Raw genomic sequence first — 12,748 nt, forward strand, 5'->3', positions numbered from 1 at the left:
CGGACGTTGAAGTCCCCGCTCTGCCAGGTGCTGCTGTGACTTTGGGCAGGTTCCACCCCTGCTTGCATCTGGGTGTCTGTCATCTCTAGAATGGGCCAGTCGTGCCCACCTCATGGGGCGCCGTGCAGGGTACATGGGAAATGCTCCTCAGAGCCTGCCCGCGGCAGACATGGGCTCCAGTTGTCCCCTTGTCCTTGTGGTGCAGCATCTGTGGCTCACCTACCCCTCAAGCCAGGCGAGCTTTGCCCACATCCTGGGACCTGCCTGCTGGCTGGGTGGCAGCTCCAGTCTGTGGCAAGTCCCTTCCTCTGCCTCAGAGAGACCCCTGGTCCTTCCCAGCTGGAGGTCAGGTCAGTCAGGCCAGGGTTCTGGGCCCTGGAGCACCCCCTGCCTGAAGGAAAGGGGCACCCGTTAGCCCAGCCCTGCCCCTCGCCCCGACTCATCACCACATCCAGATGAAGCAGACCACCAGGGCACTGGAGGGACCGCGGAGCCCATGAGGCAGAAAGCACAAATAACGTGCCCCCCCCTCCCCGGGGGGGAACCCCAGCCCACAGTGAACATGCCGTGTGTCTCCCGGCTGGCAGGCACAGGACCCCACTCTGCCTTTAGCTCCTCTGTCGAGCAGAGGCAGGAGGGAGGGGGAGGCAGCCAACTGCCAGCCCCTGTCCCTCCCTTCAATGCCAGGCTCCTGGCCCCACGTTCATGCCCTGAGGGGCCTGGCTCACCTGAGGTGTGAGGAGGGTGGTGTGGGGAAGGCGTGTGAGGGGTACAGGCCGGCACATCCTCAGGGTGCGCCTCTGCCTTCTTGTTTGCACAGACTCCATGGGGTGTGCTCTGGGGGAGGGCCACCCTCCCCCCTCCCCTTTCCTGCCTGTTACAGATGAGCAGACGGCCCAACTGACAGGGGAGGCCCTGGGGCCTGCCAGGAAAGGGAGCTCTGGGGCGTGGCCACCTCCCCTGGCAGAGCTCTGACCCCAAGGGAGGTCCCAGCCAGCAGAAGTGTGTGTCCCCATTCCCTTTCCTGGCCAGGGAGCCATGGGCCTCAGTGGGCTGGGCCGAGGACTCTTTCAGGCCTAGGGTTTTTGTTTCGGTATTTTTCCCCACGTAGTTTTAAAGATTTTATTTATTTTTTTCCTTTTTCTCCCCAAATGCCCCCAGTACATAGTTGTATATTTTAGTTGTGAGGCCTTCTAGTTGTGGCATGTGGGACACCACCTCAGTGTGGTTTGATGAGCAGTGCCATGTCCGCGCCCAGGATTCAAACCAACGAAACACTGGGCTGCCTGCAGCGGAGCGTACGAACTTAACCAGTTGGCCACGGGGCCAGCCCCCCAATGTGGTTTTAAAGCACCCAAGAAGCCCCTGTCTGTGTGAGCTGGTTGGGCCAGGGGAGGACAGGTCTCTGCCATCCGTGGCAGGAGGTGCCCCAGGCTGCACGGTCCCCAGGTGGGGCTCAGGGGCTCCAGGCTGGTTTGTGCCAGGCCTCAGGCAGAGGCTGGACCCCGGCAAGTGGGACTGAGGACCAATGGCAAGAGACACAGGACCCAGGGGTCCAGGAGCCTGGTGGGCAAGGCTGGGGGCCACAGGCCTGAGGGCTGAGCCCATCTCTGAGTGAGGACAGAGCTTGAGGCTGGAGCCGAGGACCAGGCGCCCAGCTGAGGCATCCAGGCAGGACGGCGCAGGGCCTGGTTCTTGTTTCCATGGTGACGTCCCAGCAGGCAGGAGCCAGGTCAGGGTCCCCTTGTGAAGCAGGGCTCAGCAGGCCTTGGCTGGAGGAGGGCACAGGCCCCTGGGGAGAAGCTGCTGCCTAGGTTTCTCTGTAAGCACCAGGACCCCATTTCCCAGAGGAGTCCGGGGTGTCTGCCCAAGTCTGGGCCTGCCCCACCTCCAGAGCCCAGGTCCCGCATTGGCCCAGGGGACAGAGGAGGAAAAGCAGCCCGTCTGAGATCTGTGGCCAACTCCACTTTCCTGGCCAGATAAGGTCACTGACCCGCAGGCACCTGCCAGCAGCCAGCCCAGGTCCGGGGGTCGCTGCGTGCCCCACGGGGCCCCAGCAAGCTGCCCTCTTGACAGTGAGCATCCTGGGGCAGCAGGTGGACAGCAAGGAGCCTGTGGCATGGGCCTCATGTCTGGGTCATGGCCAGAGGCCAGAGTCCCTTAATCAAACTGCAGCAAGGTGCCTGGGGCGGGTGGCGGCGGGTCTCCCAGCACGTCCTCCTGGCGTTTGCAGGAGACCATGCTCTCGCCCTACCCCGGGTCTCGGACTCCTGGGCTCAGATGGAAAGACCCCTTTGCCCAGTGTCGTCACCTCTGGCTGCATGGATCGACACCCTCTGTCCTTTCCTCCAACGCCGTCAGCACAGCCAGCACTGGCATCAGTCTCAGTGCCGTCACCCTCCCCGTGCCGGCACCAGGGCCCTGAATTCATTTGGCTGGTGGTGTGGCCAGTGCTTCCGAAACAACTGGAGATGAAGTTGTGTGCCCTTCCCGTGTGGGCCAGGCCGTGGCCTCTGTCTGGCCCTGCCCTGGGTGAACCAGGGCAGGGGGTGGCAGGCAGGCAGCGCCGAGCCCTCCAGAACTCCACACACAGAGGCAGCCCCTGTGTCCCCTCAGTCGGCAGAGCCGGGGAGGAGGTGCTGGCCCCGCGTGGGCCCAGGGGAAGGAGGCAGGAGTGGAGACCGTCCTTGCTGCTCTCCCCACTGGGGAGTCCAGCCACCATTTCCTTTCGCTGGTACAAAGACCATGCCTGGGAAGCTGTCCTGGCTCAGCCTCCTTCTCTACCTCCTTCGTTCCCTCCTGCCCTCGGCTCACAGGGCACGAGGGGGAGGGATGGCTAATGACAGGCGGCGCCCTGCCTGGGCAGGGGCCTTTTGTTCATTCACTCAATGGTGGACACTTCCTGGGTGCCTGGCCCTTCCTTCTAGGCAGCCCAGGTCAGCGGGCACTAGTAGGTGTCCAGTCAGCATGGCACAGGGGAGTCAGGGGACAAGTCCTATGTGCTCAGAAAAGAGCAGCTCGCCCTGCGGGATGGAGCACAGAGTTGGAGATGGGATTAAGTGGGTGAGGTCTTGAAGGGTGAGTAGGAGTTTGCAGGTGGAGCAGGACCTAGTGATCATGCCATTCCGGGACACAGCATGACAGTGATGTGTGAGAGAGGGAATGTCTGAAGACCAGCAGGCCCTGGACGCTGGGTGGCTGGCGTGTAGAAGGAGGGTACTCAGTTAGAGTGGACCTGTCTACTCTGCTGAGCTGGGCTGTGACGTGGGCAATAGGGAGCCACAGCAGAGTTTACATAGGGAGAGTGGGAGCTGCAGGACAGGGAGGGAGGAGCCAGTGAGGGGAAGGGACAGTCCTGAGCAGAAGACCCTACCGCACCCTCCGGAAACGGGCTCAGCCCAGCGAGGGGGCAGGTGGAAGCCATGCTGGCTCCTGGCTGACCTCCTGATCCTGCCACCACTTGTCACAGCCCTGCTCCTCCGCTTCCAGCTCCAAAACTGGGGCGGCAGGACCCACTCACAGCTGCTGTGCAAGGAGGATCCACCCCCCAGAGACGCCAGATCGCCGCTCACAGGAGCCCGGGGAGGAGAGAGGACAGGAGATCCCCTGGACACCGGGGCATCTGCCTCCGCCTCCACCTTTGGGCCAGGACCGGAGGGCCCCGCTCCCGCCTAGTTAGGGAGACATCTTCAAGGACCATGTTTTGATGCTTCAGGAGGATGGCGGTGAAGACAGTGGATGGGGGTTGTCCAGCCTAATGTCCATTTTTCTGGAAGCTTCCCTGACCCCTTGGGTCCCCCATAAATTCCCTCAGACCCCTCCCGCTGTGAGCCACAGGAGGACAGAGGGCAAGACAGGAGGAGGCCCACCCCCCAGTGCAGACAGTGCCAGGTGCCTTCTCGGTCACACCTCGATTCTCGCTCAGAGTGGCCCTGAGTGCCGGGTCATGTGCCCACCTTACAGATGAGGAAACTGAGGCTCAGGGAGGTGAAGAGACAGCTCGCGGTGGACAGAGCAGGGAGTTCATCCTGCATGGCCTGGGCTAGGCCTGGAGCAGGGGAGGGGCAGTCCCGTGACCCCCACAGGGATCTCCGAGGGTTCAGGGAAAGGGGGCGTCCATTAGGTGACCGGGGGGCAGAGGGGGTCAGGGCACACGTGGCCCGGAACAGGGCCACTGAGGCAGCTCCGGCCCCGCTCAGGGACATGGCCAGGTGCTGCCTGCTCTCTGCTCTGCCCCCTACAAGCTGTCTCTTCACCTCCCTGAGCCTCAGTTTCCTCACCTGTCTCCCGGGAGACTCTGGTGTCTGTCCCCCCCCCACACACACACTTTATGTGCTCTCTGTCCCTTTCTACCCGTCTCTCTTTCTCACCTCCTTCCCTCCATCCCTCTCTCCGTCTCTGTCTCTCTCTGCCCCTGCCCCACCCCGTGTGTCTGTCCCCTGCTCTCTCCCACCTTCTTTGCTCTGTTTTCCCCCCCACTCTCTGCCCGTCTCTGACTCAGTTGCTCTTCCCTCCCCCATGTCTCTTTCTGTTTCTGTCACACTGCCCTTCCTGTTCCTGCCTCTCCTCCCTCTCGCCTCTCTCTTCCTCTGTGTGCGCATCTCTGTGTCCCTCTGTCTGTCTCTTCCCCCGAGCCCCCGCTCCCATCTCCCCTCCTTCCCCGATGGCTTGCTCTGTCCTGGCAGGGCCTGCTCAAGGCCCATGTGTCTCTTGGCCCCTTTCTCCATCACCCTCTCTGCTCGGTTCCCACTGCCGAGGGGCAAGTCTTTGCTGGGTTTCTGGTTCAGCGTCCGTAGTGTGAGGTCTTGGAGGCCCCGTGGGTCATAGGTCACTGGCTGGCATGGAGTGGGATCCTCTCCTGCCCAGTCCATTAGGCCAAGCCTAGCTGCATCAGGGGCTTCAGAGTGGGCAGGCCCATAATGAGTCCCCTCCACGTCCCCAGCTCCCGGAGAGCCGCAGCCTACGGCAGCGTCACATAATGAAGATATAAAAGTCCACGATTTCCTCTGTGTGTTGGCAAACACCACCGGCTGCTAATGCAATCCTTTCCTTTAATGGATTCTTGAATTTAAACGATATGTAATTAAACATAATTAGCCATGCACGCCATGCGGCTAGGTACCGTATGCCGTGGGACCGGCTAGAATGTCATTACAAAGCGTCTTCTTTTATGGACGGATCTCTTGTTCCCTCTCGAGGTCGAGTTCATTTGACTGGACAGTAAACCTGGCCCGAAGTTCTAGTAAAGTGGTCCAAGGAGGGGCTCTGGGCCAGCTGCCCGGGGACCTGGATGATGAATTGGGGTGGGCGTGTTTGCTGGGAGAAGTTCAGTTTGGCTTTGAGCAGCCACGCTGACCTCACTGTGGTGGAGAGAAAAGCTGGGAGTCTGATGGGAACTGTGGGGACCTGGGGGAGGGGGCACAGAGCGGGGACAAGGGGCGTCAGCACCCGGGCAGGCGGGGCCTGAAGCCTGCCTGGCCGCCCACTGCCCCCAGTGGCCCCCTCTGAAGTGGGGCACTGGGGCCCGTCGCTGAGCAGGACTCCGGGGCCACCCTTGGGCCCCAGGGGTAGCTGAGGGATGCCCGAAAGGGCGCATCCAGGGCGACGCAGGACTCGAGCCTCAGGCACACCGGCCAAGCAAGAGGCAAGACCAGGGCAGGGGCAGAGAGCAGCAGAGCCGGCTGCCGGGCTGGAGCCCGCTGTGACCACTTCCTTGGGCACTCCAGGCTGTCAGGATGTCCCCCCAGGGTCCTAGTCCCAGCCCACCTGCCCGTCCCACTCCACTGCCCGTGGTTACACATGCCCCTGCACACACACACTCTGTCTTCCCTGTGCCTCCAAGACTGATGTGTATCCGTCCGGCCCATCTGTCTGTCCCCCACCAGCCTGTGGGCCAGGGTAGGGTCCAGGCCGGGTCACCCTCCGTCTCCCTGCCAGCCCGGCCCTGGCCCCAGGGCACAATCCAACAGCTTGCTGGGTTCTCAGTGGTCCCGGGAACCGTGCTGAACCCCCACGCCAGGCCTGTCCCCCAGCCTCACCGGTCAGCTCCTGCACTCCTCATGAGAGTCCATGCGTGTGTCCTGTTGTCACCTTCGTTTAGAGACAGGGATACCAAGGCATGGAGGTGGACGGCCCTTGCCCAAGGTCACATGGTGGGTGGGGGTGGAGCCCTGCTGATCCTCAGGGCACAGATGAGGAAACTGAGGCAGAGGGGTGGTTTGCCAGGGAGTGGGTTTACTGTCCATTCAGGTGCTCTGTCTCTCGCAGAGGACCCCGCCCCCTACCTTGTGTGTCCTGGACCAGCCTGGGAAGTGGAGCTGCCGAGAGAATTCCTGCTCCAGGAAGGGGGAGGGGTTCCTGCGAGGGAGGGGGTGCATCAGCAGCTGCAGGGGCACCTGGGACCCCTGCCCGGCCCCTCAGTCTGTACCAGGGAGGGGTGTCTGCACACCCTGGAGCCAGGCATGCTGCCAGCGCCCAGAGCCTGCCTCTCCTGCACCCCAGGAGGGCCTGAGTGTAGAGCACTGGGTCCCCAAGGAGGAAGAGCTGCCCACAGGAAGGACCGTCCACAGGGACCCGGGCGGGTGGGAGGCTATGAGCACCCCATCCTGGGAGGATGGATGGCCCGACCAGGGCTATGCCAGCCTCTGCTGTAGAGGCCTGCGGAGGAGCTGGTTGAGGCTCTGTGGGTGACGTGTGGTCTCTGTTGCATATTTTCTTCTTTTTACAAGGCCTTAAAAATATGAAAACCGTGCTTAGCTCAAGGGCTGTACAAAAACAGGCTGCAGGCAGGATTTGTCCCCCAGGCAGCAGAGAATGGCCACAGTGACAGGAAATAGACACCTTGCATTTGTGAGATCATGTGCAACATTTTAGTTAAGTTTTCAAGGTAAAATATACCTCAAAAGCATGTTCTAGATAGCTTTGTCCATGTGCATATAAGTGCACGACAATGAACAGCAGGATGCATTTCCCTTGTGTGTCCCCCATCATCACCCCCCAGGTCAAGGTCTAGAACACTGCCAGCACCCCAATCGCACCCCCCAGGAAGTGACCCTCCTCCGGCCTCTGCACTGGAGACTGGTCTCGAGGGCTCATCCCATTCGGGGTCTGTGAGCCTGGCTTCTTGCGCCCGCCATGAGGTCTGGGCATGACATCGGCTGGGCGTCGCAGCCCAGGAGCAGTTCCTTCCGAGGGGTCTTGTCGTGCGCTGTTTTGACGTGCACAGGGACCACAGTCCGTTTCTCTACTCTCCCGCTGATGGACGTCTGTGCAGTTTTTGCCTTTTTGCTCTTATGACTAAAGCTGCTCAGAACATTCTAGCACCATATCGATGCACTTTCATTGTGTGTACACCTGGGAGTGGAACTGGTTGGTCACAGTAGGTACCGACACACAGTTTCCCAAAGTGGCCACATACAAGCTTTTGGTCCTGATGAGTGCGTGTCTCGGCACTGACGTAGGATGACGGAGATCTTGAATTCCCACGTGCCTAGATTGTTTGTGTCTGTGATGGCAAGAACAAAATAACAATCCCTTAAGATACGTGCACAACACGAGAGTTACTCTTGCTTGAGTTGCTGATGCCGTAGGTGATGGTGAGGACCCTTGTGCCCTCATCCCCTTGTCTTGTCCCCAAGGCTCACAGTTTGGGGCCTCACCTCTGGGGCAGTCATGCGCCCTTGGGGCATCTGTCCACGAGCATGTTGATCCTCGAACCGCAGGGTGGCCACCCTTGGGAAGGCCAGAGGAGCGATGCCCACTGGCCCTGGCTCCTGTAGGTGGTCTCTGTGCTTAGAGCCGGCGCTGCTGACCCAGGACCTTCCTGGAGGGTTGGGAACGTCCAGCTGCCAGGCATGCTCTTGGAGGCTCTGGCACCCAGGATATAGCTGGGAGTCAGAAGAAGCAGGTCAGATCCCAGCTCTGCTCTCCCTGCTGCATGACCTTGAGCAAGTCTCTGAACCTCTCTGAGCCCCCATTTCCTCATCTCTAAGATGGGGTGCCTGCCTCCTCCCCGAGGATGTGAGGAGAAGATGATATGAGACTTGTGGAGGCTGTGCCTGGGGATGGCAGCAGGAGGGAAAGTGAAAGTGGCCTCGGCCCGTACGAGAGGGTGGGCGAGTAAGTGGGGGTCCTCTGGCAGGGGCAGGGGACAGGGCAGAGCCAAAGCTTGCCCCCCCCAGTCATAAGGAGTGTCCACCTTGCCCTCCCCCCAGGTCCTGGGCCTCCGCAGCCCCTGGGGAAGTGGCCTCCAGGCCACTGGGCTGAAAACTCTGTAAAAACAAAAGGTGCCCTTGCCCATGACGGCCGTCTTTGGGTAAATTGCTTTGCAGAAGCCAAACCCTTCAAAAAGGACAATTTGGCTTTTGGAATGTTGTCAGAACCAACTTCAACCACTTCCTTCCAGACAAGGGAGGAGCTTCCCAGGTGCTGGGCCGGCGGCTGGGAGGGCGCCGTTCGGGCTTTCCCAGGGAGCTCGGGCCAGGCTGCATGGTAAGGAAGCAGCCAGCCCCCAGCAGAGTGAGGGTGCAGAGGGCGGCCCTGACCCACCCAGCTCCAGCCTAGAGCAGTGGAAGGGCCTTCCAGTCACCAGGACCCCCTCTCCAGCTCATGCCCCCCTTAGGCTGCCATGGCCACGGGGACAAGGTCCTAGCTCCTTCCAGAACTGTCAAGACTCTGGGTGGGATGTCCCCAGGAGCCCACCCCGAGCGCCTCCTGTGGCCGCGGCCCCAGCTCCATTACAGTCCCTTGCCCACATGCCCACCTAGAACCCTGTTCTACTTCAGAACCCCACAGCCCCTCCTCCCCAAAGCCCCCACACAGGGTCCCCTTGGTGCTGCACAGACCCTATAGGCGTGGTCTTGCTTCCCTTGTCCCCAGCATCCAGCCAGACCTCAGGAAAGGTCTGGGGAATGAATGAAGGCTTTGGGAGGTTCTAGCCCACAAAATCCCAGCCAGAGAGGAGCGTCGCCAGGACCCTCACTGTTGGCAGGAGCAGCCTCGGAGGGCCCCAGCCAGATGGCTTGTGGGCCCCTGGGGTCTGGGCAGGAGGGAGCTGGGAGCAGGGTTGAGCTCCCACCCCTGCTCTCAGGCTGTGCTGCTTCTGCTGGCAGCACGGACGGAGCAGGGGCCAGCAGCCACTCTGCACAGGGCTCCGAGCAGGTTTCCAGTGGAAAGGTTTGGGCAGGTGCCAGGAACAGTCAGGAGGGAGATGTATGTGCCCTGAGTTGGGGGGGCTGGGACTGGGGTGTGGGGAGGAGGGGGAGAGCCATTGGCCACAGGCCTGGCTGCCTGATGAGACGCAGCAGGGCCTGGAGGTTTCCTGAGGGCAGGGCCAGGCCTGTGCTAGATGCTGGAAGAAAGCAGCTTCAGGGGGTCACCATGGGGTCACCCACCAACTAACCTATAGCCATGCTCTCCAGGCCCAGTGACGAACACCATCCAGAAGTGAAGGCTGACGGGTACGTGGACAACCTCGCGGAGGCCGTGGATTTGCTGCTGCAGCATGCAGACAAGTGATGGGCCCTCTGAGACGGCCCCCAGCATCCTGCCACCCCTCCCCCAATGCCTGGACCACCCAAGGCCCTCCCCTGTGCCCTTTATCCTGAACAGGCAGGGAAGAGGGCGCCAGCCAGGCAGCTCTGGGCTGCCCTGCCTCTGGGCCCGTGCCAGCCAGCCCCTTCCTCTGTCTCCCCTGCCCCTTCCTCTGTCTCCCCTCCCCAGTCATGCCCCCCAACCTCCCGAGCTGAGGTCATCCCCACCTGCTGGCCTGAACCCCTGCCTGCACCCCAGGGAAGTCACGAGTGGGGACAGACCTGGGGCCTCCAGAGAAGGAAACCCTCGGGCCTGGCTCTGGGACTGTCCCGAAGCCCGGGTCCCGTCACTCTCCCTTTGCACCTGGTCCTTTAACTGTTCCACCTGATTGGACTCAGAGGCACTGCCCACTGCCTCCGTATCAGACATTCCGTGCACTTGAGGGAGGAGCCTGGAGGGGCCTCCCGTGCACAGTCCATGCAGCCTGGAGCTGAGCCAGCCTCCCTGGGACTGCCCAGCAGCCCCTGCCCACCCTCCACCCGCCACCCTTCCTATCCCCGCAAGTCACCCCTGGAGCCAAAAGCCAGGCCAGCTCCCGGGCACTCTAAAGACACCCTCCCACAGAGCACAAGTATGACCCTCTGGAGTCGAGGTTGCAGGCACGGAGGGTGCTTCTGGAGCCCCAGCTCAGACTTGAGTGTGTCCTGCCCGGCACAGGCAGGAAGAGACTAATTAAATAAGCTCTGCCCTGACCCACAGCCGACTCAGGCCTTGACTGCAGAGGGCCGTGGGGGTAGGGGGCGGTGGGGGCGGCCTGGCACCGTCCCTGGGCCTGCCTGTGCTTGAACCCGAACATCAGCGGGCCAGGACCCTGAGACACCTCGCCTGTCCCAGCCCCAGAGTTTAACTGGTGGGGAAACTGAGGCCCTGAGGGGACAGTGAGCTCCCGAGGCCCCATCGGGGACCAGGTGGGCCAGGGCGCACGTTGGCCTTCCTCACAGAGCAGCCCCGTGGCCGTGGGCTTCCCCACTCACTCAGCCCGGGTTTCAGGTTTCAAAGTCATCAGCTGTCAACAGATAGTGCTCCGTTTCCCCCCACATCGACCCAGAAGCCACTGATAAGTCCTGTGATACAGCTTCTCATAAAAGAAGTCCTGAGTCCTCCGCAGCCGGGTTTCCACTCAGCAAAGGCAGGCGCTGATGAACACTGGACCCGGAGCCTGGGTCCCCCCCAGGCCACAGGTGGTGGCGGCGGCAGGGCTGTGCCTCCCCAGCCTTGCCCACCATTAAGTAGGGGTGGGGAGGAAGTGGCAGGGCCGAGCCTGTTCACGGAGAGGAGAGGCCACGCCGGCTGCTGTGGCTGGCATGCCAGGGAGCAGGGCGTTTGGCCTGTCGGGTGTCCCTTGTCACAGCTCGCCGGGAGCTCTGCAGTGGCTGGGTAGCGGGCACGCAGCTCACTGCAGTGTGGAGGGCACCTGCAGGGGGACAGGTTTGGGGGTCTTTGGTTTTCCCTTTTTTTTTCTTTCCCCTTTGCGTCCTTGGCAGGAGCTAGCAGCCAGGGCAGCGCCCCCTGGAGGAAGGAGGCTGGCGCTCGCTCTCTCCATGGACAAGAGGAGTCTCCTCTTGCAGGCTGCTGCCCATGAGTGGGGACAGGGAGGGTGTCCAAGGGACAGCAGGTGCAGACCCCTGCTTTGGACAGAGAATGTGCCACCCCCGAGCTGTGGGTTCAGTAAGTGGATGCTGTTGTCCCCCCATTTTACAGATACATAAGTACACTAGGTGCAGAGGGAGAAAGCCGCTCTTCTGAGGGCCGACAATTGGTAAGGGCAGAACTGAGGCCCGAATCAGGTTCTGACCCCGCATCCATGCCCTTTCTAGTCTCTTCCACAGTCCTTCTGTGGGGGGGTGGCCTGTGGCATTCTCCCTCCAGAGACAAAATATTCTTTGGGATTGAGCTCTGGCCCCACTGTGGGGGTGTCATGTAACTCCTAAGCCTCAGCTACTTCATCCTTTCCCTAACAGGCATCACTGAGCCCTGCTGGGGGCCAGGCCATGCTGAGGTGCTGTCACCCAGATGGGGATAATGACATCTGTCCTGCTGCCACCTAGGGTGACAGTGCTGCCCAGCCCCAGCCTGCTGCAGACCCTCCATCCACGCCCCAAGCATCGCAGCACAGTTCTCCGGCCAGAGATGGCCGTAGCCACTGGCCACGTGTGGGGCTGGAGTTCAGGGCGGGCCATGGCCTAAGGACCTGTCTGCAATCAGGTGACGCACCACAGACCTGCTGCTAAGAAACAGACACTCAAAGTCCAGGCAACAGGCCAGGTTGGCCCCCCTGCCAGCAGAACGTTCCAGGATCTAGGGGCACCCAGCAGAGCCACTGTCGGGAGGGGTGGGGGTGGGTGGAGAGGAGAGGCTGAGTATGTCACCTCTTTGGGGGCACAAGGTCCTCATCTACTCCCAGATCTTCCAACTCAAGGGTCCACATGGTACCAGCCCTGTGTGAAAACCCAATTCAAACTTGGTTATCCAACAAGAGAGTTTATTGTCTCATGTGACTTACAAGTCCAGGCCTGGCTGGATCTGGGTCCCAAGAAAGTCCCAGGCTGACCCGGGGGCCGCCCCACCCAAACTCCCACAAGACAGAGGGAGGCAGCATGGCACCAGGAGGAGGACAGGAAAACAGGGGGCGTCCACACTGCCATTGTGCTGATGTGCAGCTGGCAGCGGCTGGGACATCAGGGTCCTCAACACCAGCTGCGCGCCTACCCCCAGGCCCGGCGGCTCCAGCGCTCCCTCCTCCTTCAGGTCAGATGGACAAGGTCCCTGCAGAGGCTGGTCCTTCCCGCTGGGCCACTCCTGCCCCTCAGGGAGGCAGGCGGGAGCTGGCAGGTAGGAAAGGGCCAGAGGTGGGGACGCAGAGAGGGACATGCACACGGCCCACCGCATGCTCACGGTTCCACCTCCTACCCCAGCGTGATGACCCACCACTCACTGTCCCTCGGAACTGTCCCGCTTTAGGTGGTAAACATATCGGCACTTGACGTTCTCTCATTTTTTGTTTCTTTCTTTTTTAAGATTATAAATGCAATATGTATTGCTGTAGGAAATTCAACAGAAAAGTATAAAAAGAAACCAGAAGTCATCAGAGCCTGAGCACTGCTAATGTCTGGGCATTTCCTCTCGGCCCTCTTGCCACGTGGGGAGAAGTGTTTGA

The 12,748-nt window shown here is 61.2% G+C and overlaps 1 protein-coding gene across 1 annotated transcript in view; it reads left to right on the forward strand.

The window, feature by feature from the left end:
• LHPP (phospholysine phosphohistidine inorganic pyrophosphate phosphatase) overlaps positions 1-12,676 on the forward strand; it is a 141,317-nt gene extending 128,641 nt beyond the window's left edge. Inside the window, exon 7 of the mRNA XM_046653475.1 lies at positions 9,420-12,676. Within this exon, the coding sequence (XP_046509431.1) occupies positions 9,420-9,516 (97 nt within the window). The 3' untranslated portion in view covers positions 9,517-12,676. The remainder of the gene's footprint in view (positions 1-9,419) is intronic.
• Positions 12,677-12,748: the final 72 nt, after the last annotated feature.

Source organism: Equus quagga, chromosome 2 (assembly GCF_021613505.1).
Source record: "Equus quagga isolate Etosha38 chromosome 2, UCLA_HA_Equagga_1.0, whole genome shotgun sequence".
NCBI classification, from domain to species: Eukaryota; Metazoa; Chordata; class Mammalia; order Perissodactyla; family Equidae; genus Equus; species Equus quagga.